The 23,991-nt window shown below is 49.9% G+C and overlaps 1 protein-coding gene across 5 annotated transcripts in view; it reads right to left on the bottom strand.

Annotated features, from left to right (window-relative positions):
* The window catches only part of SFSWAP (splicing factor SWAP), a 97,204-nt gene that overhangs the window by 10,765 nt on the left and 62,448 nt on the right, over positions 1–23,991 (bottom strand). For 4 of the 5 annotated variants that reach the window (XM_061169180.1, XM_061169181.1, XM_061169182.1 and 1 more), the window contains 2 exons: positions 15,654–15,919; positions 873–998 (listed from right to left, as the gene is read on the bottom strand). In XM_061169180.1, the coding sequence (XP_061025163.1) occupies positions 873–998; positions 15,654–15,919 (392 nt within the window). Of the gene's footprint in view, positions 1–872; positions 999–2,288; positions 2,441–15,649; positions 15,920–23,991 lie in introns of all 5 variants that reach the window. The other variant, XM_061169184.1, reaches the window with a different exon arrangement.

The following is a 23,991-nucleotide window of genomic DNA, read 5'->3' as shown; positions in this document are numbered from 1 at the left end:
AGCAATGTTCCTTGTCTACCTAGCAGAGCCGGGGCCCGCCTTAACTCCAGTGCAGGGACACAAAAAACGGGAAGCCCTCATTTTCAGAGAGAATGGAAATACAGAAGCCAAGTGACATACAGCATTCAGGTGGCATCACCCACGCTGGACGGGACGATCCCCAGATGGCACCCCTCGCCCGAGAGGGGAACGCCCACTGGTCCACCGGCCATGCTCCTGGCTTGGGTCCTGTGTCTCAAGTCAGTGGTGGTGCCAGGGCCTCTGGTGGCAGAGGTCAGCCCCAGAGCTCTCCTCCTGGGAGCGGGGGCAGGGGCCCTGGCTTGCTGAGCATCCAAGGCCCAGACTGGGGGTGACGGCCACATGGGAACCAGCCTCTCTCACTCTCCTCAACTAGACAGGTCTCTCCTAGCGGTCAAGGGGCCAGAGGATGGGCCCTCTCCCTGCTCTCAGACCCCACGAGGACCCTGTGGCCCTCTCCTGGGAGCTGCAGCCGAGGCGTGGCCACCTGGGCAGCAGGAGGGATCCACCTGAGACCTGAACTTCGGATTCTCCTTGTCACTCGTCCCTCCACTCCTTTCCCTTCTCGACACGTACAGGGTAAGGAGCTGTGTGTGGGGGTCTAGGGGCAGCTAGACTTGGGGGAAATGTGACCCCAAGAGCTCCCAGCAGGGCCAACCAGCTGCAAAGACAGACGGGTCCCAGCACAGGCAAGCGCCCCCTGCTTCTGAGTCCCAGAGCAGTGCGAACGCTGCCAGGATGACTCGGGATCGGCCGAAGCGGCTGCTCCCCGGTTCCGGACAGCTCTGTGCCGGAGACGTGGGAGCCCCACCTTCCAGCGCAGGTCCCGTGTCTGCGAAAGCTCCGCCGCCTACCTGGACCGGGTCCGCTTCCTGCTGACTCCAGGGCTGTTACTCATTCGGTAGGCGGTGGGGACACTCCTGTCCTCCCGCCGTCTCTCGGGGGAGTGCGCTCGTCTCCGAGGGGACCGGGACCGGGACCTGGCAGAGGAAAGCAGGCATTTCAGTCCTGTGTGGGGTGGGCAGGGGAGCACCTCCGCTGCTGAGATGGAGGCCAGCCCTGGCCTGAGCCCGTGGGGCATGGCGGGTCCCTGCCTGTCCTTTCAAGGCCCGCCCCCAGCCTCCCTACTCTGCTGACCCGGAACCGGATCCAGGCTCAGAGGCAGAACGCTCATCACACCGATGCTAAGCTTCTAAGTGGGGCACAACTCATGCTGAGGCCGGAGCCATGAGCTGCTGGTCCAGACACTCAGCAGTGGCCAGCTCCCGCCCACCGGGGTCTCCCTGCAGTTCCTGGTGGACGCGGGCCTACTGCTGCTCTTCCTTCCTCTTGCCTTTGCCCATTTGGTCTCCCTAAAGAACGTTCAGCTCACTGGTATTTCTGTCAAAATTAGGTAAGGAAAGGCAACAAGATTCAAGTGAGTTGTTTCCTCTTGTTCTGAATACTGGCAAGAGGAAGAAACTGAAACGTGATGAAGTTCGAGGACCCCCTGGAAACCTCTCTTGTTTGCACTCATCTTATGGCCTCTCAGCACGCAGATCAGGCTGCAGGCCCGCTGGCAGGGAGCCTGAACCTTCAATCCGATTCAGACCATGCCGTTCCCAGGAAAATTTTGGCTAAATCATTTGTTTACAAGATGTCTAACATTTTTTCCTCCCTTTCCTGTGCCTGGAAAAGGACTATTCTATTCATGCAGTGCCGTGATCCACACAGGGCAACCACGGCCCACAGACACCAGCACGCAGAACTCCAACTCGAGACCCTCACCCACGGGGTCAAGGTCCTAACGGAGGGCCCTTTAACAATGGGTTTAGGACTCTTATTTTAGTTTTTTGTTTATTCAGTGAAATTACTGTTTTGGGGAGACCTGAAATAAGCAGAAATCTGCGGGGGGGGGGAATTTCTTTCCGTTCTGTTTCTATGACAACCCACTCAAAAACGATATACAGAAGAGATGTTTTGATTTTGTCATCTAAAGAAGTTCTACAAGGAATAATTTTAGTCACAGTAAAACCCCCAACAGCGCACACCGTTGTTGCAAAGATCAGCCTGTAATCACATTCCACCCTCTGTGTCACAGGGAAAACCCTGAGTCACTCCTGAAAAACACCGCAGCCACGGAATGACCTGCTCCGGGAGAAACGCGTGCCTCCGCTCTGGGGCTCCTCTGACACAACTGCTTTTCAGCTTATACAATGGTTGTGATTTTTGTTTCCAGAGCTTTCCTAAGATTTAAGTAACAGATTACAAAGGTGAGGTCAGTCAGACACCTTGACATTTTACCAGGCTTTCCCTCAAAAGAGCTCCAGGAGTCAAATCTGTTCGTGGTCGAGGCTGCCCGATAACTGCCTTGCTGTGCTGCCGCCACTGCCGAGCTGCCCTGACAAGCCTCCGAGCTCAGCATCCCTGGGAGGCCGTGGGTCTGTGGTACGGAGGCACATACTTCACATTCAGAATGACATGTGCTGGCCTGCGCGGTGCTAGAGCCCCGAAAAAAGCTCTGCTCAATCAAAGCCATAGCACCTACGGAACGCTTAAACACAGACTTCTACAATAAACTCAATAATCAGGAAAATAAATTAGTTTTTAATGTCTGAAAATCCCTAACTTTGACATACAAGAGCACTTTGCAGTGGCCACTGGTACTAGCTTTCTTTGAAGTGAAGTGCCTGTTAGCAGTAGGTTCCAAGTTACCTGGGAAAAAGCCCATCTCAGAACGAAGGGCCATGAGCTACACCAGATAATACTTAGGTTTTATTTTAATTAAAGAAGCTCCAATGCTTTTATTCTGTTAAGTAGGGTCTGAATATTGCTACCATGACACAGTGCAAGAAACAGGAATTCCATTTTGTAAGTAAATCATCTGTATAACGTGACCGGAGGCCTTCTCATAAAGACAATGAAATAGTCTGAATTAAAAAAATTTCAAGCATAATGCAACTCAGATTTTTTTTCTTAAATGATCATAATGGTTTGCTTTCAAAGAGAGTCATAAGGAAACTTCTCATCTGAATGACAGTGATATTTATAAGTAGCTTCTTTCCACCAGCGTTCAACCATTTCAGGAACCCACTTCCTCCATTCCTGTTTCTTTACTACTCACAGGTCCTCACGGAACTGAACAAGCAGCGCTGGGGACCCGGCAGCAAGGATCTGGTACCAACCAGGCTCAACATGCAAGAGGCTCCCAGGTTTTAGTTCTTCTCAAGCTTGAACTGTGGACCCGACTTCACCCGCAAACCCTTCCTCCCCTCCTGCGGGGGCAGCGTCTCTCCCCAGCGCTGTCACCAACACGGCGGCCGCGGCTCTGCCTGGGGTTACGATTCACTTCCTGGAAACCAGCACGTGAACCGGCGCCTCGGCGCAACGCCAAGCACCCCACCCCCCTCTAGGGGCCAGGATCAGGAGATTAAACCAATCACCCTCACCGGTTTGCTACGCAGTTATCAGGGGGAAAACGCAAGGAATTACAAATTTCAAACTAAAATACGACCCCAATTTTGCCCGCCTGAGTTCTTTTTGAACATTAAATATAGCACTTGCAAAAGCCACATTAACCCCCAGATCCCAGACCCCTCCCCGAGGGAGCCTGACTTCTGGAAGCGACACGGGGGGCCCTGACCCTCCTCCACACAGAGCACCTCGCACTGCGGGGCTGCAGAGTTCCACCCAGAATCCCCCCAACCGCAGAACGAGCGAGACCAACCCCCCACCAGCTAACCAACGACACGATGCCGCAGGCGATCTCATCAAAAGCTTTACAAATAAGCTGAATTTCAAGCTTCAGTCTCATTGAGCTTTGTTTTAAAATACCTACACTGTTACAAGCGGATTTTAATTTTAGGCAGTGAATTGCATGAGTACATCTTCATCCCATTAAGGTATAAAACCTAATGTGATATAAAAGTAGAAAACAACAGAGAAAGAAGTCTTATACTTTAATCAATGTTGATTTAAAAGACACCAAATACTGTCTTTCGGTAATCACTATGCTTTCTGAGAAGCAAAAGACTGATTTCCAAAACTAAAGATTTTTCTATGACGAATTCAGCTTTGGAGAGCCAGAGTCATCTATAATTTAAGACATATTTGATAAATGGGACTTCAACCATACGAGCATTAACATATTAACATAAAAATTACTTACGACATAAAAGCTTTTTAATCTTAACTTTCTACATTTTATATAGGATTTCAGTAATTTAATATACAAGAGAAAATATATTTCAACTGTAATATCCTACAACAAGTAGAAAGAAATATTAACAAATGTCATTTTACTTGGAGCTGGCGGTAGTCTTTTTAAAACAATTGATTAAGTTGTGTCAGGCCCAAGAAACAAGTCTCATATATCCTATGCAGACATTATGTCTGTCATGGGTTAGTCTATCTGAAAAGACAGATAGTTAAAGAGAAAATTATGACAGTATCATTAGCCACTTCAATATTTTGGTTAAAATTTATATTTCTTTTTTTTATACTTCAAACAATTCATATCACCAAGAATACCAACCTCTCTCATTTTATAACTGTTTATTTTATAAGTCCAGTTGGATCCCTAGGAATTATTAGTGTGAGCCTGGATTAAGAAAGCAGGTCTGTAACCAGCTTACGAAAAAATGCAGTATTTTCAAATAAAACTCACTCTTCTCAGAAATAAGAGCTGAGGCAGGATTCTACCTGGTGAAGGTGACTTATCTGACTTATGTCCGCAGGGCCCAGAGACCCACAAGACAGCTGGTCTCTCCTCCATACCTCTGGCCAGAGACCTGCAACCGGCCTCTGGGCCCTGAGCTCAGCGGCGCTCTGATTTCAAGGAGCATCACCGCCACACGGGAGCTTTCAAGGCAAACACTCCCGGACAAATACTCGGAAGGTTTTGTTTTATAATATAATTTTAAAAAAATGTTATAATAAAGTTGTGCTCTGCCTTGATATTTTATCTAAACTGCAACATCAAACAAACATCAAAGATCTGACTTTATTTAGTGAACTTAAGTCAGCTGATTTAACTCAAATTAACTAAAAGTATCACACAGATACTATTGAGATTAAAAAAATAAGTTTGAGAGTTATGAAAATACTCAGCTCTTTTTACACATAAAATATTTTAACTATAGGTCAAATTAAGGTAAAATTGGTGGTTTGCCATCACAGAACTCACACTAAACATTTTTTGAACTTAACTTTTTCTTTTAACTGAAAATTACAAACTAAGGATTAGGATTTTGCTTCTTGCAGTTCTCAGCACCGAATATATGAAAACAATATAAAATATACTTGTATATAAAATATGTAAATCTATTCTAAAATTTAAAAATATTTTAAATGTATTAAAATAATATACAAAATGACTTACTCTATTATATATAGATAGTCAATAAATACCACATGAGTCCTAGAAAGTTAAAACTCCAAGGGTTTCACGAACACGCCCAGCTCTGAAGAGACCAGCCCGTGGGAAAGGTCTGTGGCCGTCACATCTGACCAGACAGGCTCACTTCAGTACCAGACGCCAGCACCTACTGCACGTGCTCAGCACTCACCATGAAAGCAGCTCACCTCCGACCCTAGGGAGCAATCTAAGGACGCTGAGAGTTACCAATCCCCACTTCCTACCCTAGGGAGCAATCTAAGGACGCTGAGAGTTACCAATCCCCACTGCCTACCCTAGGGAGTAATCTAAGGGACGCTGACAGTTACCAATCCCCACTTCCTACCCTAGGGAGCAATCTAAGGGACGCTGAGAGTTACCAATCCCCACTTCCTACCCTAGGGAGCAATCTAAGGACGCTGAGAGTTACCAATCCCCACTTCCTACCCTAGGGAGCAATCTAAGGGACCCTGAGAGTTACCAATCCCCACTTCCTACCCTAGGGAGCAATCTAAGGGACGCTGAGAGTTACCAATCCCCACTTCCTACCCTAGGGAGCAATCTAAGGGACGCTGAGAGTTACCAATCCCCACTTCCTACCCTAGGGAGCAATCTAAGGGACGCTGAGAGTTACCAATCCCCACTTCCTACCCTAGGGAGCAATCTAAGGACGCTGAGAGTTACCAATCCCCACTTCCTACCCTAGGGAGCAATCTAAGGACGCTGAGAGTTACCAATCCCCACTTCCTACCCTAGGGAGCAATCTAAGGGACGCTGAGAGTTACCAATCCCCACTTCCTACCCTAGGGAGCAATCTAAGGGACGCTGAGAGTTACCAATCCCCACTTCCTACCCTAGGGAGCAATCTAAGGACGCTGAGAGTTACCAATCCCCACTTCCTACCCTAGGGAGCAATCTAAGGACGCTGAGAGTTACCAATCCCCACTTCCTACCCTAGGGAGCAATCTAAGGACGCTGAGAGTTACCAATCCCCACTTCCTACCCTAGGGAGCAATCTAAGGACGCTGAGAGTTACCAATCCCCACTTCCTACCCTAGGGAGCAATCTAAGGGACGCTGAGAGTTACCAATCCCCACTTCCTACCCTAGGGAGCAATCTAAGGACGCTGAGAGTTACCAATCCCCACTTCCTACCCTAGGGAGCAATCTAAGGACGCTGAGAGTTACCAATCCCCACTTCCTACCCTAGGGAGCAATCTAAGGACGCTGAGAGTTACCAATCCCCACTTCCTACCCTAGGGAGCAATCTAAGGACGCTGAGAGTTACCAATCCCCACTTCCTACCCTAGGGAGCAATCTAAGGACGCTGAGAGTTACCAATCCCCACTTCCTACCCTAGGGAGCAATCTAAGGGACCCTGAGAGTTACCAATCCCCACTTCCTACCCTAGGGAGCAATCTAAGGGACGCTGAGAGTTACCAATCCCCACTTCCTACCCTAGGGAGCAATCTAAGGGACGCTGAGAGTTACCAATCCCCACTTCCTACCCTAGGGAGCAATCTAAGGGACGCTGAGAGTTACCAATCCCCACTTCCTACCCTAGGGAGCAATCTAAGGGACGCTGAGAGTTACCAATCCCCACTTCCTACCCTAGGGAGCAATCTAAGGGACGCTGAGAGTTACCAATCCCCACTTCCTACCCTAGGGAGCAATCTAAGGGACCCTGAGAGTTACCAATCCCCACTTCCTACCCTAGGGAGCAATCTAAGGGACGCTGAGAGTTACCAATCCCCACTTCCTACCCTAGGGAGCAATCTAAGGGACGCTGAGAGTTACCAATCCCCACTTCCTACCCTAGGGAGCAATCTAAGGACGCTGAGAGTTACCAATCCCCACTTCCTACCCAGGGAGCAATCTAAGGACGCTGAGAGTTACCAATCCCCACTTCCTACCTAGGGAGCAATCTAAGGACGCTGAGAGTTACCAATCCCCACTTCCTACCTAGGGAGCAATCTAAGGGACGCTCGAGAGTCTACCAATCCCCACTTCCTACCCTAGGGAGCAATCTAAGGACGCTGAGAGTTACCAATCCCCACTTCCTACCCTAGGGAGCAATCTAAGGACGCTGAGAGTTACCAATCCCCACTTCCTACCCTAGGGAGCAATCTAAGGACGCTGAGAGTTACCAATCCCACTTCCTACCCTAGGAGCAATCTAAGGACGCTGAGAGTTACCAATCCCCACTTCCTACCCTAGGAGCAATTCTAAGGACGCTGAGAGTTACCAATCCCCACTTCCTACCCTAGGGAGCAATCTAAGGGACCCTGAGAGTTACCAATCCCCACTTCCTACCCTAGGGAGCAATCTAAGGGACGCTGAGAGTTACCAATCCCCACTTCCTACCCTAGGGAGCAATCTAAGGGACGCTGAGAGTTACCAATCCCCACTTCCTACCCTAGGGAGCAATCTAAGGGACGCTGAGAGTTACCAATCCCCACTTCCTACCCTAGGGAGCAATCTAAGGGACGCTGAGAGTTACCAATCCCCACTTCCTACCCTAGGGAGCAATCTAAGGGACGCTGAGAGTTACCAATCCCCACTTCCTACCCTAGGGAGCAATCTAAGGGACGCTGAGAGTTACCAATCCCCACTTCCTACCCTAGGGAGCAATCTAAGGGACGCTGAGAGTTACCAATCCCCACTTCCTACCCTAGGGAGCAATCTAAGGGACGCTGAGAGTTACCAATCCCCACTTCCTACCCTAGGGAGCAATCTAAGGACGCTGAGAGTTACCAATCCCCACTTCCTACCCTAGGGAGCAATCTAAGGGACGCTGAGAGTTACCAATCCCCACTTCCTACCCTAGGGAGCAATCTAAGGGACGCTGAGAGTTACCAATCCCCACTTCCTACCCTAGGGAGCAATCTAAGGGACGCTGAGAGTTACCAATCCCCACTTCCTACCCTAGGGAGCAATCTAAGGGACCTGAGAGTTACCAATCCCCACTTCCTACCCTAGGGAGCAATCTAAGGGACGCTGAGAGTTACCAATCCCCACTTCCTACCCTAGGGAGCAATCTAAGGGACGCTGAGAGTTACCAATCCCCACTTCCTACCCTAGGGAGCAATCTAAGGGACGCTGAGAGTTACCAATCCCCACTTCCTACCCTAGGGAGCAATCTAAGGACGCTGAGAGTTACCAATCCCCACTTCCTACCCTAGGGAGCAATCTAAGGACGCTGAGAGTTACCAATCCCCACTTCCTACCCTAGGGAGCAATCTAAGGACGCTGAGAGTTACCAATCCCCACTTCCTACCCTAGGGAGCAATTTAAGGGACGCTGAGAGTTACCAATCCCCACTTCCTACCCTAGGGAGCAATCTAAGGACGCTGAGAGTTACCAATCCCCACTTCCTACCCTAGGGAGCAATCTAAGGACGCTGAGAGTTACCAATCCCCACTTCCTACCCTAGGGAGCAATCTAAGGACGCTGAGAGTTACCAATCCCCACTTCCTACCCTAGGGAGCAATCTAAGGACGCTGAGAGTTACCAATCCCCACTTCCTACCCTAGGGAGCAATCTAAGGGACCCTGAGAGTTACCAATCCCCACTTCCTACCCTAGGGAGCAATCTAAGGGACGCTGAGAGTTACCAATCCCCACTTCCTACCCTAGGGAGCAATCTAAGGGACGCTGAGAGTTACCAATCCCCACTTCCTACCCTAGGGAGCAATCTAAGGGACGCTGAGAGTTACCAATCCCCACTTCCTACCCTAGGGAGCAATCTAAGGACGCTGAGAGTTACCAATCCCCACTTCCTACCCTAGGGAGCAATCTAAGGACGCTGAGAGTTACCAATCCCCACTTCCTACCCTAGGGAGCAATCTAAGGACGCTGAGAGTTACCAATCCCCACTTCCTACCCTAGGGAGCAATCTAAGGGACGCTGAGAGTTACCAATCCCCACTTCCTACCCTAGGGAGCAATCTAAGGACGCTGAGAGTTACCAATCCCCACTTCCTACCCTAGGGAGCAATCTAAGGACGCTGAGAGTTACCAATCCCCACTTCCTACCCTAGGGAGCAATCTAAGGGACCCTGAGAGTTACCAATCCCCACTTCCTACCCTAGGGAGCAATCTAAGGGACGCTGAGAGTTACCAATCCCCACTTCCTACCCTAGGGAGCAATCTAAGGACGCTGAGAGTTACCAATCCCCACTTCCTACCCTAGGGAGCAATCTAAGGGACGCTGAGAGTTACCAATCCCCACTTCCTACCCTAGGGAGCAATCTAAGGGACGCTGAGAGTTACCAATCCCCACTTCCTACCCTAGGGAGCAATCTAAGGACGCTGAGAGTTACCAATCCCCACTTCCTACCCTAGGGAGCAATCTAAGGACGCTGAGAGTTACCAATCCCCACTTCCTACCCTAGGGAGCAATCTAAGGACGCTGAGAGTTACCAATCCCCACTTCCTACCCTAGGGAGCAATCTAAGGATGCTGAGAGTTACCAATCCCCACTTCCTACCCTAGGGAGCAATCTAAGGGACCCTGAGAGTTACCAATCCCCACTTCCTACCCTAGGGAGCAATCTAAGGACGCTGAGAGTTACCAATCCCCACTTCCTACCCTAGGGAGCAATCTAAGGACGCTGAGAGTTACCAATCCCCACTTCCTACCCTAGGGAGCAATCTAAGGACGCTGAGAGTTACCAATCCCCACTTCCTACCCTAGGGAGCAATCTAAGGGACCCTGAGAGTTACCAATCCCCACTTCCTACCCTAGGGAGCAATCTAAGGGACGCTGAGAGTTACCAATCCCCACTTCCTACCCTAGGGAGCAATCTAAGGGACGCTGAGAGTTACCAATCCCCACTTCCTACCCTAGGGAGCAATCTAAGGGACGCTGAGAGTTACCAATCCCCACTTCCTACCCTAGGGAGCAATCTAAGGGACGCTGAGAGTTACCAATCCCCACTTCCTACCCTAGGGAGCAATCTAAGGACGCTGAGAGTTACCAATCCCCACTTCCTACCCTAGGGAGCAATCTAAGGACGCTGAGAGTTACCAATCCCCACTTCCTACCCTAGGGAGCAATCTAAGGACGCTGAGAGTTACCAATCCCCACTTCCTACCCTAGGGAGCAATCTAAGGGACGCTGAGAGTTACCAATCCCCACTTCCTACCCTAGGGAGCAATCTAAGGACGCTGAGAGTTACCAATCCCCACTTCCTACCCTAGGGAGCAATCTAAGGACGCTGAGAGTTACCAATCCCCACTTCCTACCCTAGGGAGCAATCTAAGGGACCCTGAGAGTTACCAATCCCCACTTCCTACCCTAGGGAGCAATCTAAGGGACGCTGAGAGTTACCAATCCCCACTTCCTACCCTAGGGAGCAATCTAAGGACGCTGAGAGTTACCAATCCCCACTTCCTACCCTAGGGAGCAATCTAAGGGACCCTGAGAGTTACCAATCCCCACTTCCTACCCTAGGGAGCAATCTAAGGGACGCTGAGAGTTACCAATCCCCACTTCCTACCCTAGGGAGCAATCTAAGGACGCTGAGAGTTACCAATCCCCACTTCCTACCCTAGGGAGCAATCTAAGGACGCTGAGAGTTACCAATCCCCACTTCCTACCCTAGGGAGCAATCTAAGGACGCTGAGAGTTACCAATCCCCACTTCCTACCCTAGGGAGCAATCTAAGGGACGCTGAGAGTTACCAATCCCCACTTCCTACCCTAGGGAGCAATCTAAGGACGCTGAGAGTTACCAATCCCCACTTCCTACCCTAGGGAGCAATCTAAGGACGCTGAGAGTTACCAATCCCCACTTCCTACCCTAGGGAGCAATCTAAGGGACGCTGAGAGTTACCAATCCCCACTTCCTACCCTAGGGAGCAATCTAAGGGACGCTGAGAGTTACCAATCCCCACTTCCTACCCTAGGGAGCAATCTAAGGGACGCTGAGAGTTACCAATCCCCACTTCCTACCCTAGGGAGCAATCTAAGGACGCTGAGAGTTACCAATCCCCACTTCCTACCCTAGGGAGCAATCTAAGGGACGCTGAGAGTTACCAATCCCCACTTCCTACCCTAGGGAGCAATCTAAGGGACGCTGAGAGTTACCAATCCCCACTTCCTACCCTAGGGAGCAATCTAAGGACGCTGAGAGTTACCAATCCCCACTTCCTACCCTAGGGAGCAATCTAAGGACGCTGAGAGTTACCAATCCCCACTTCCTACCCTAGGGAGCAATCTAAGGACGCTGAGAGTTACCAATCCCCACTTCCTACCCTAGGGAGCAATCTAAGGGACCCTGAGAGTTACCAATCCCCACTTCCTACCCTAGGGAGCAATCTAAGGGACGCTGAGAGTTACCAATCCCCACTTCCTACCCTAGGGAGCAATCTAAGGGACGCTGAGAGTTACCAATCCCCACTTCCTACCCTAGGGAGCAATCTAAGGGACGCTGAGAGTTACCAATCCCCACTTCCTACCCTAGGGAGCAATCTAAGGGACGCTGAGAGTTACCAATCCCCACTTCCTACCCTAGGGAGCAATCTAAGGACGCTGAGAGTTACCAATCCCCACTTCCTACCCTAGGGAGCAATCTAAGGACGCTGAGAGTTACCAATCCCCACTTCCTACCCTAGGGAGCAATCTAAGGACGCTGAGAGTTACCAATCCCCACTTCCTACCCTAGGGAGCAATCTAAGGACGCTGAGAGTTACCAATCCCCACTTCCTACCCTAGGGAGCAATCTAAGGGACGCTGAGAGTTACCAATCCCCACTTCCTACCCTAGGGAGCAATCTAAGGACGCTGAGAGTTACCAATCCCCACTTCCTACCCTAGGGAGCAATCTAAGGACGCTGAGAGTTACCAATCCCCACTTCCTACCCTAGGGAGCAATCTAAGGACGCTGAGAGTTACCAATCCCCACTTCCTACCCTAGGGAGCAATCTAAGGACGCTGAGAGTTACCAATCCCCACTTCCTACCCTAGGGAGCAATCTAAGGACGCTGAGAGTTACCAATCCCCACTTCCTACCCTAGGGAGCAATCTAAGGGACGCTGAGAGTTACCAATCCCCACTTCTTACCCTAGGGAGCAATCTAAGGACGCTGAGAGTTACCAATCCCCACTTCCTACCCTAGGGAGCAATCTAAGGACGCTGAGAGTTACCAATCCCCACTTCCTACCCTAGGGAGCAATCTAAGGACGCTGAGAGTTACCAATCCCCACTTCCTACCCTAGGGAGCAATCTAAGGGACGCTGAGAGTTACCAATCCCCACTTCCTACCCTAGGGAGCAATCTAAGGGACGCTGAGAGTTACCAATCCCCACTTCCTACCCTAGGGAGCAATCTAAGGACGCTGAGAGTTACCAATCCCCACTTCCTACCCTAGGGAGCAATCTAAGGGACCCTGAGAGTTACCAATCCCCACTTCCTACCCTAGGGAGCAATCTAAGGGACGCTGAGAGTTACCAATCCCCACTTCCTACCCTAGGGAGCAATCTAAGGGACCCTGAGAGTTACCAATCCCCACTTCCTACCCTAGGGAGCAATCTAAGGGACGCTGAGAGTTACCAATCCCCACTTCCTACCCTAGGGAGCAATCTAAGGGACCCTGAGAGTTACCAATCCCCACTTCCTACCCTAGGGAGCAATCTAAGGGACGCTGAGAGTTACCAATCCCCACTTCCTACCCTAGGGAGCAATCTAAGGACGCTGAGAGTTACCAATCCCCACTTCCTACCCTAGGGAGCAATCTAAGGACGCTGAGAGTTACCAATCCCCACTTCCTACCCTAGGGAGCAATCTAAGGACGCTGAGAGTTACCAATCCCCACTTCCTACCCTAGGGAGCAATCTAAGGGACGCTGAGAGTTACCAATCCCCACTTCCTACCCTAGGGAGCAATCTAAGGGACGCTGAGAGTTACCAATCCCCACTTCCTACCCTAGGGAGCAATCTAAGGACGCTGAGAGTTACCAATCCCCACTTCCTACCCTAGGGAGCAATCTAAGGGACGCTGAGAGTTACCAATCCCCACTTCCTACCCTAGGGAGCAATCTAAGGGACGCTGAGAGTTACCAATCCCCACTTCCTACCCTAGGGAGCAATCTAAGGGACGCTGAGAGTTACCAATCCCCACTTCCTACCCTAGGGAGCAATCTAAGGGACGCTGAGAGTTACCAATCCCCACTTCCTACCCTAGGGAGCAATCTAAGGGACCCTGAGAGTTACCAATCCCCACTTCCTACCCTAGGGAGCAATCTAAGGGACGCTGAGAGTTACCAATCCCCCAGATGGGGCTTTATGAATGAATTATACTCTCTTCTCTTTGAGCCCTGGAATAAAGGGTAACTAGGAAGAATTTTACTGGGTATGTTATTACTCAGAGGGCTTGTACAGGCCTATTTATTTATTTCCACTATATAATGTTATAAGAAATTTTTTCAAATAAGAAACTTTAAAAAGTTTTGACATATACATACAAGTTTCTGGGGACTTTCAAAAACTGAAACTACGTCAGCAAAGTTGTTCATTTAATTAAACAACAACAAGCTCTGTGTGTGTGTGTGTGTGTGTGTGTGTGAGAGAGAGAGAGAGAGAGAGAGAGAGAAAGAGAGAGAGAGGGAGGAGTGATGGAACTTCTAAAGAACTAGCAAAAACGTAGAGAGCGGGACTTTGCCTGCCAATGGTTAAGAATCTGCCTGCCAATGCAGGGGACACGGGTTTGAGACCCGGTCCGGGAAGATCCCACATGCCACGGAGCAACTAAGCCCTTGCGCCACAACTACTGAGCCTGTGCTCTAGAGCCTGCGAGCCACAACTACTGAAGCCCGCGTGCCACAACTGCTGAAGCCCGTGTGCCTAGAGCCCGTGCTCCACAGCAAGAGAAGCTACAGCAATGAGAAGCCCGCACACCTCAACGAAGAGTAGCCCCCGCTCACCACAACTAGAGAAAGCCCGCGTGCAGCAACAAAGACCAATGCAGCCAAAAATAAATAAATAAATAAATAAATTTATTAAAAAGAAATGCAGAGAGCCAAAGATCAAATTTATTCTAATTTCATCGTAGACAAGTGTAAATACTTGTCAAGCCTTTAAGGTCTGGTCTGGGTAAAAATAGGGAAAGCATGTTGTTCTAGGATATATTCAAGACAGGCAGATGTGTATACAAGTATACTTTTTTTTAAAACATAAAAAATAAAAAGTATAGGGCACCTGCATTTTTCCCACAGAAAGGAAAGAACTAACACCAGGTGTAGAAGAAGAACTAGATCAGTACAAGTGCTGTGCTAAAGAGAAACTGAGAGAAGTCCAATCAACATTCAGTAATAAATCAGAAGGCATGAGGTAAGTTTTAAAATTAAAAATTTGCTTTCCTGAACCTCCTGCAAGCCAGGTGCTTTAAAAAAAAGAAAAATACCTGCTTTACTAAGCAGCAAATTCTGTGATCCTTACAGGTTTTCATGTTTATTACTTCTGTTGCCTGAAATGTTAAGCTGCTTCCTCAAAAGCTGGCTCCTTGTAAAGGTGGTTTTTGGTTGAACAGTGACTGTGGGTGAGAGGTTTGGAGAAGCAAATTAATCGAGAAAACGGACGTGTGCCACTGTGCTCCCTCCTTCATGTGCACTTGTAGGTGCTGTGCCAGGGAAGCTGAACACAGCCAAGGTACAAATTCCTGCTGCTTCGCCATCTGCACATTCACAAGGAGTTAGCCTGGGAAAGCCTACTCGTTCACACCAAGCAAAAGACCCCCAACCTGTGAATCTTCCACACATTTCAGCCGATATGCTAAGCTTGCTTCTAAGACCTGTTAAAATGTAAACACCTCTATTTTTAAAAAACCTGGCAGTAGCTGATGAACCTTAGAAAGTCAGGTTAAAAAAATATTTTGGGGACTTCCCTGGTGGCACAGTGGTTAAGACTCCACGCTCCCAAGGCAGGGGACCAGAGTTCGATCCCTCGTCAGGGAACTAGATCCCACGTGCATGCTGCACCTAAGAGTTCACATGCTGCAACTAAGGAGCCCGCCTGCCGCAACTAAGACGGGGCCCAAATAAATAAATAAATAAATATTAAAAAAAAAAAAAAAAAAAAAAAAAAAAATATTTTGAAAAGATCTTATTTGGGTTGGCAGGGCGCATCTCTCATCAACACACGCAGGTGTGTGGGTCTGTGTTTACGGGGGGCTGGGCTAGGGAGGCTCCGCCCAGCTCTGCTGGTGAGCAGGTGCGGGGGTCTGCACCCACACCAGATGCACGGCCGCGGGGGCGCCCTGCACACCCACCTCGAGCGCCGTGCTGTCCGATAGGCACTGGGAAGACAATGCTTTGCTTTCGAGTGGGATCTAGACCTGGACTTGGATGACGAATGGTACTTGGGAGAGCGTGATCTTGTTCGAGACCGTTTTTTGTGCTTTTTCTTTTTCCTCTCTCTCTCTTCTTCTCTCGGCGGGTCTTTGTTTTTGCTTGAGCGCCCTTCCGGAGGCTTAATGTCTAAAGTGGGCAGAGGTCTGCCTCCGGCCAGTAGAGGGCAGGACACAGTACTGGCTTCCTGGGAACAGAAGCAAACGTCTGGATGTTAACAGGGAAAATGCGACATTTAAAAATGTGTGTTTATAAGCTTCCGACTTTGGGGCCCTCTCACCGATAACAAACCAACACCTCTTAGAGCGGACCACACCTCCCTCTGTGGCGCTAAAAATACTGCCCTGGCATCTTAGGGAGAATGACGGCTCCTTCGAAGTCAAGAGCTGAATGCCCACCTCTCCTGGCCGAGCCTTCCCGTGCAGGGTTCCCTCCCAAGCCTGCTGGGCGGTGGCAGCTGGATTTGACGAAAGGAACGCGCACGAAGGGCACCGTGTTAGGAAAAGAGCCCCGCTTGCTCTTTCGTAAATAATTGTGACTTTCCACCGAAAAGGAGATTCCTCTAGTATTGCGTTTTTATGAATCTCTGCTCTGCCTGAACCAAAAGAGGTTCCTCTTTGATTTTTAAAAAACTCTTTGTCACAAGGAAAATGCATTTCTTTCCTTCTTTCTCTGTCCCTGTATGAGGTGATGGGTGTGAACTCCTCACTCCTACTAACGTACTGCGGTAGTTATTTTGTTTTACATGTAAGTGAGATCATGCTGTGCACCCTGAACACACAATGCTGTGTGTCAACCGCTAACCAGAAAACGGTCACTCGCCATCTGCTCTACAAGGATGAAGTCCCTGGCCACTGCCGTCGCTGACCTTTGACACACACTGAAAGGAGTTCAGGGTGGAGATCAGGAAGGAGGCCCTCTGTGCTCCGGGAAAAAGTGGCAGAGCAGGCCTTCAGAGAGTTAGAGATTTTCAGGGGAAGAGGTTAAGAGCCCAGTTCTAGTACCTCCTCATGCCTAGAAAAGCACTGACATCATGGATGGTGACACCTGCTCCTCGTGACCGGCGGCCACCTTCTGCCAAGACGTGTGCTTGACTGCACGCACCCCTTCACCACAGTCACATGTCTGCCGACCCCCCCCCGGCCCCCACCTCTGCGGAGCAGTTCCCCAGAGCCCCTGAGCGGCTGTCTCCTGGGCCATCACCCTCATGCTGCCCCAAATAAAACTCGACCCGCAACTCTCACGTTGTGCACTCTTTTTCCGTTGACACAATTATACCTCAGTAAAACTGAAAGAAGCAAATGAAGCCACTAGTGGGAACCACAAACAAGATGGCCCCGTCAGTGCGAGTCAGCCGTGCTCCACGCATGCGAATGCACCATACCACGGCGGCGCGCTCAGCAAGTTAGCGGTCGCCCTTAAAAACCTCTTTACCCAAGCATGACAGACACACAGAGGCGTGTGTGATCTTCAGCACGCTGCCTGTTAAACTCTCACAGTGGGACACCAGCACACACATCGAGGAGCCGCCACCCTCAGCGCTGTGGCATCCAGAGCACTCCCATTTCTAGGACTTTATTCTAAAGACACAGTCACCTAAGTGTTGGAGACGCACACCTAAGGACCACATCGCACTTTGTGATGATCAACAATTATAAACCGCCTGAATGACCATCCAAAGGGTACTCCTGGTTCACTATGGTCCATCCAAGCAGTGAATTAGTACTCAACTTTAAAAAATGATGTGGTAATCCTATTTTTATTGACATTAACATTTGTCCACATCACACTGTAAGATGAAAAAACGAATTTACAAAAAAAAAGAAAAAAAGAAAAACCCCAACAAACCCAGAACTCCAAAAAACCACCACCAGTATTTTACATTTGCATCTGTGGCCACCCACCTGCAGCCCTTCCCCTTGTCCTGAGAAAGGTCATTTCCTCAATTCATTTTACATGAATTTTAACTACAGCCAGTAAATACCACACGCAGAGATATACCAAGAAATCTGCAATGTATCATTTTGTGCCTTGGAGGATTCAGCCATAAGGTTTACGGAAAACAATCCCAGGCAGGGGCTGCAGCCCGGCCCCGTCTCGCGGGCCGCGTGGGTGCTGGCTGCTGGCTGCTGGCGGGCGCTGGGCTCCAGCAGGACCGGCCTCCCCTCTCTTCTCCGCAGGTCCATTTGGACAAGGCCAACTGGATGAGGGAAAACGACACTTTGTGCAAATGGTTCTTCTAAAGTTGCGCTTCTTGCCCTGGCTCTGAGAGGCTCAGCGGCGGTGCTCCCGTGGCCGGACGAGGATGCCACCCTGGGTTAGGGGTCAGGGCTGCGACCCGAGGGCAGTGCTCTGCCTGCCTATCCTTTACACTCACAACACCGTCTCTCACACCTTCCCTTCCTTGTGAGCTGAGAGGCAGCAGGGCCCAGAATCGCTCAAGAACTGTATGCCCTGTTCCCAAAGCAGTTTGTTCCCGCCAAAGTACCCTTTGTAGCCGGGGCCACTGCAGAATGGGGGGCGCACGGGCGGCCTGGCGTTCCTGGCTGGGCTTCACTCGCCTCCTCCATGTCAGCGCTGCCCAGTTCATTTTTAAGGTTCTGCCTAAACTGCCTCCAGGGAACCCACTTCACCGTGAGACAGTTCTTCCTATCAAAAAGGTCTTTCTCACTTCAAATTCTTTTAGTGCAATAATATTTTTCGGGTTACATTTTAAAATAATTGGTTGTTGTTAAACAATTCTAACATGTCGAAATGAACTTTTACTTCTAAGGACACCTAACTCCCGCTCTGGCACTCCATAAACATATATACAAAATGATATGTTAAGACTAAAATAAATAAAACGTAGTGAGCTTTCTAACTTTACAGGCTGGCGGAAGGGAAATGCTGGCTGTGCCGCCAGCCATGCTGCCTAGTAGAGAACCCGCTGCCGCACGGCTGGAAGAACCAGCTTTTAGTGCATTTAAAAAATCCCAGTAACTGTGGACTCTAAATTAGGAATATACATTGCACGAACAAGGAGACGGAATTGGGGGTAAGAGCCGCCAGTGAGCACTTCCATGCCGGCATGCACGAGGCCTCCAGCAATGGGGAGTTAGTGGTCACGGCCCCAGGAGCCACAGGGCAGTCAGGGCTGCTGTGGAGATTTTCCCCGGGAAGCAGAGAGTCTACTTTAGGAGAACTGAGACGTGGTTTCCATCCTTTATGTAAGTGGTTTGTTGAGTGAGGAGAAACACAGGATGGCTGTCCTTCTCCCTCAGGGTTCTCCCTTGCCCGCACATGAGGACAGAACCACGGCACTCGTTAGTGATGACTAGTGCTGCACTAAACGGGGGAGCGATGGGGAAACACGCCCCCCCTTGACGGACGTTTGCCAAGGATACGAACCAGGTGGGCGAGGCACTGCAGGTGGCCAGTCCAGGACAACAGGAGAGGGTGAGTGGCAGCTCAGGAGATGAATTCCTATTTATACGTTATTGCCAACCTGATAATTTGTACCTCTGAACTTTATTACTGTTTCTTTTGCCTTTATCCTAACTAACGCCCGCCATTAGGAATACTTATTTCACCACTGTGGTTATAGTTTAGTACTTCATTTTGAGGCAAGGGAATAAGTGAATCAATATATTCAAAATATAACTCGTCATTAAGTCATGGGGTCTATTTATTCCAATAAAATGATTGATTATTACCCTTCACCATTAAAGTGAAAATCAGCAACTGAGGGGCGGGGGCCTTGGCTGGGCTGAATTAAGAAGATGCATTGTGACGACCTCACTGTTTTTTTCAGCCTAAAAGTACTAAGAGGATATTAAAAAAACCCGGCAGTTAAGACTTGAGAATAAGAAAAAAAAAAAAGGATAACCAAGCCCACACGCCCCCGGGCAGCCCCCCAACAATGGTGACCCCAGGGGCAGGCCGTCTGTGCCAGCACGTCTTGGGGTCCTGAGATGTACGCTCTCCCCAACACGGCTCCACTTCTGAAACCAAGCAACCCCATGACGCGTCCCACCACGCAGGGCGGCGGCTCTCGTGACCGTGACCGCACCAGGGGGAAGCAGGCGCGGGTCACGCCCCTCACGCAGGGTGAGGCTGAAGAGGCTTCCAGGCCGCCCGCACTGCCAGACAGGACGGCTGGATACAGGAGCTCTACCCAAACACAAGCCGAAGGGCCTGGTCTGCCCGGGCCTACAGGGCTGCTCAGAGGCAGGGCTTCCGTCACGTCCAGTCTCGGGGAGCGGCCAGCACCTGGGACACGTCAGGACAGGCGTGTGTTCTGGCCTCTCCAACTACACCCAAGGCGTTCCTGGGTGCACAGCTGGCGCCGGGGGCACGGACTCAACAACACAGAGGGAGTGGTTCGTGGATGTTAGCGACATGAGCCACAGAACTATTTCAGGAAAACATCACTCGGGCCGTTGAGAAAAGCGCGGTGGCCACCTGCTCCCTCTGCAGCCCGGCACCCTCTCCCCTACTTGCAAAAGCACCGCCGGTGTGGCCAATGGCCCTCTCTGCGCTCTCAGTGCGTGAATTCTGGATGAAGATCTCCAGCTGAAGCGGAAGACAGACCAGACATTCTGCTCTCCCCGGCCACCGTGCTACGCTGAGGGAGAAGCACACGACCCGAGGCTGGCCCAGGTCAGCAGGTTCAAGGCCAGGACCTCGGCTGAGTGGGGCGGGGCTGCGGAGTGAGCCGCTGAGGCAGGGGCCGGAGGGAGCAGAGCTGCGGAGCTCAGCCCGCCCGGGAGGCCGAGCCTGCAGAGGAACCCTCGAGACATACGTGAGCCCCAAGCAGGCTGCGCCGCCCTCACGGCTCAGAAGGTGAACCCAACTAGTCACTGGACTTGCTTAAGTCATTTGGGGGCAGTCGGGTGGTTTTCTAGCATGTGTAATCAGGGCCCTGACTGATGCAGCAATCCAGGCTTTCAAACTACTGGAAAAAAGAGATTTAAATACCCAGTTAGCTCTGTAACCTAGACCTGGCTGCAGTGACGGAAACGTTGTTTCTGCACTGCCCCCCACTGCAGTTAGCTACCAGCCATGTGCGGCTACTGAGCGCTTGAGATGTGGCCAGTGTGATCAAGGACCTGAGTCCTGAACTTTAATTGAGTGAAGCTGAAATTGCCACGTGTGGCTGGTGGCCACCGTACTGCACAGTGCACATCCTGAAGGAGTCAACGGCCCTGCTAATTTGTACCATAAATTATACGAAACCCCAAGACCAAGTCACTGCCGGGTCAACACCCTCGCTACAGCCCCACACCTCCCTTGTCTGGTTTCTGAAGGCGCCTGGCTGAGGCTCTGCACAGGGCGACCCGTGAGGAGCTAGCTGCCTGTGATGCCCGCGGGGGACACAGCAACAGAGCCGTGCGGCAACCAGTGTCCGACAAGCAAAGCGGCCTTTTGGGGATGGAATGTTAATACTCCAGCAAAAATGATCAAAGCACAGATCCTCATGGGGGAGGAGAACACGCAGGTTGGTCTGAGTCATGACTGGCAAAATCAGGAAGGAACTTTAGAAAGATCAGTCATTTATAAGAGTATTTAAGGGCTTCCCTGGTGGCGCAGTGGTTAGGAATCCGCCTGCCAATGCAGGGGACACGGGTTTGAGCCCTCGTCCGGGAAGATCCTACGTGCCGCGGAGCAACTAAGCCGGTGCGCCACAACTACTGAGCCTGCGCTCCAGAGCCCCTGAGCCACAACTACTGAGCCCACGAGCCACAGCTACTGAATCCCACGCGCCTAGAGCCCGTGTTCCGCAACAAGAGAAGCCACCGCAATGAGAAGCCCACGCACCACAATGAAGAGCAGCCCCCGATCGCCACAACTAGAGAAAGCCCGTGCGCAGCAACGAAGACCCAACGCAGCCAAAAATAAATAAGTAAATTAAAAAAAAAAAAGAGTATTTAAAAACTTGCGTCCCTTATTTTGGTAACAGTGGGAAACAATACTGATCAGTCTTTGATCACAATGAAGTATTTGTCAACAAATTAGCAGACAAACTAGCAACTGTTATTTCCTGCTGTGGGAAAATAAATTGCTCTAAAGCAGACTAACATACATTCTAAAATAAAATCTTATTTCTGAAGTAACACTACATTAACCACGAAATGGGATAATTACACAAAGGACTCAAGATTTTTTATACGTTTGAAATCAGACTTTGAAACGCATCCTCTAAAACTGCATTTGCAAATGTCCACCCGTGCACGTCAAGCCCGAGTCTCCCAACTCGACCTCCCAAGCAGGGCAATCGCCCAGATCTGATTGCTGAGGCCTCTTTCCAGATGACTCCGCCTTTTCCACTCTGCTGGCACCCTCTCCTGCCCTCTAATCAGCTGTGCCCACTCAGAGTGCTGTGCCGCTGTATCCATATTCTTCCGTGGAAACGTACTGCAGCGGTTCAGCCTCTCCCAGACCTGTCCCCATCGCCGTGCTGGATCTGCCCCTTCCTCCACAGACCCTTCAGTGCGGGGTGGGGCCAATCACTGCTGCCTGCGCAGGCTTCACCCGCCTCCGCAGCTTGTGGGTCTTTGGCCCCGGAGTGCCCTCGCCCCCGTCACCTCTCCAAATGACTGTGGTTCCCCAAGACCCCGCCCAGTCCCCAAGCACTCTACAGACCCCACCCTGTGCCACCTCTGCTGTCCTGGGGGCCCGGGGCCCTCACCCTCTTGCTCAGAGCTGCTCTGTGCCCCGCAGGGCTGACCTGGTGGAAATGTCCACGGGCAGATGCCAACCACACGAATGCGACTGGTCACGGGATAAGAAACAGGCTTCTAATTCACATCCCAAAGTGCCCTGAATTATAACATAGGCTCAACAAACATGGGTTGATTTTTGTTCCCCTTTCCTTTTCAAACTCTTGTTGGACCTGTAAACTTGGCAGGATCATTAACTTGAAAAAATTACTGTTATCTAAACAATGTCCTGAAGTCTGTTGTTACCACGTAAATGACGGCATGATTCAACAGGGATTCAATTCAAGACTTCTGATTTCTCTTTGTTTTGAGTTAAGAGCACACACAAGCAAACACACACCAAAAATGGGATGGTATATACACAGATTCCTAAGTACTACTGATGAATAGTGTTTTAAATATTTTATATACTGCTTAAAAATGTAACATACTAGTATCTGTCCACATCAATAAACACACTCCAAGGCATCATTAAAAGTTATACCTGAGCATGTAAAAATCACCTCTCCTAAGAGATCGATGGAACCGAACAGACAAGCACGCACTAACAGAGCAGGTACAGCTGGGATTGAGTGTATAATAAAGGGGCCCTTGAACTAGTGCAAAAAGATGTGTGATTTAGTGCATTGTGTTGTATCTAGCTATATGCTCCCCAGAATGAAATAAATTCCCAGTGGGGCAGATTAAAAGACAAAAAGGAAACTGTTGGTAACTCTGGTGATACAGAGCTAACACAAAACAGGAGAGAAAAGCCAGCCAGCCAGGAGAAAAGTAAAGGCTATGGAAGGGGTTCACAGCAGGGGAATAAAAAGGCCACAAAACCCGTAAAAAGTTACTCAGTATCACCTATAATTAAAATATATAGGTTAAACCAAACAGATACCATCTTTTCCCACCTATCAGACTCACAGAATTAAGGTGGATGACAGCCAGTGATGGCAGGGCGTGAAGACAGTTACATTCACAGTTACACCACAGAGACAAACAAAACGAAAACAAAACCCCCCAAATCTGCTATAATCGTTCTAGGTTCTAATTTAGCAGTAAAATAAATTAAAAAAATTTTAAATCTGAAATTTAAAAATCAATTCCACGGTCAGGGATTTATCCTGTGGATATACTCACCTCAGTGAGTGCACAAGGCTTAAAGTAGCACTGCTGTAACAGTAAAACCCCAGGAGCGGCTTGCATTTCCACCAGCACAAGTATGGCACATGCAGTGGTGCTTGATTTCAGGACTGATGTATGAAAGGACTGAGAGTCACTCATCCTGTAAACGGTTACCAAGTGTCTAGTACACACCAGGCACTACTCTGACATTGACATGGAAAGATCCCTAGCAGAAGTGAAAGAAATCGAGATACCAGAATAATGGATAGGGCACAGTCCTCTTATTGTAGTATTTAAAATCTATACCTAGATAAATAGGATGATGGGTGCCAGGGGCTTGGAGAGGGGAGTGGGGAGCTGGTGTTTAATGGGGACAGTTTCAGTTTGGGAAGAAGAAAAAGTCCTCGAGAGGGATGGATGGTGGGGATGGTTGCACAACAACATGAAT

Source organism: Eubalaena glacialis, chromosome 15, assembly GCF_028564815.1.
Source record: "Eubalaena glacialis isolate mEubGla1 chromosome 15, mEubGla1.1.hap2.+ XY, whole genome shotgun sequence".
NCBI lineage: Eukaryota > Metazoa > Chordata > Mammalia > Artiodactyla > Balaenidae > Eubalaena > Eubalaena glacialis.
Note: the sequence above shows the minus strand (reverse complement) of the source record. Positions and strands in the feature narration are given on the sequence as shown.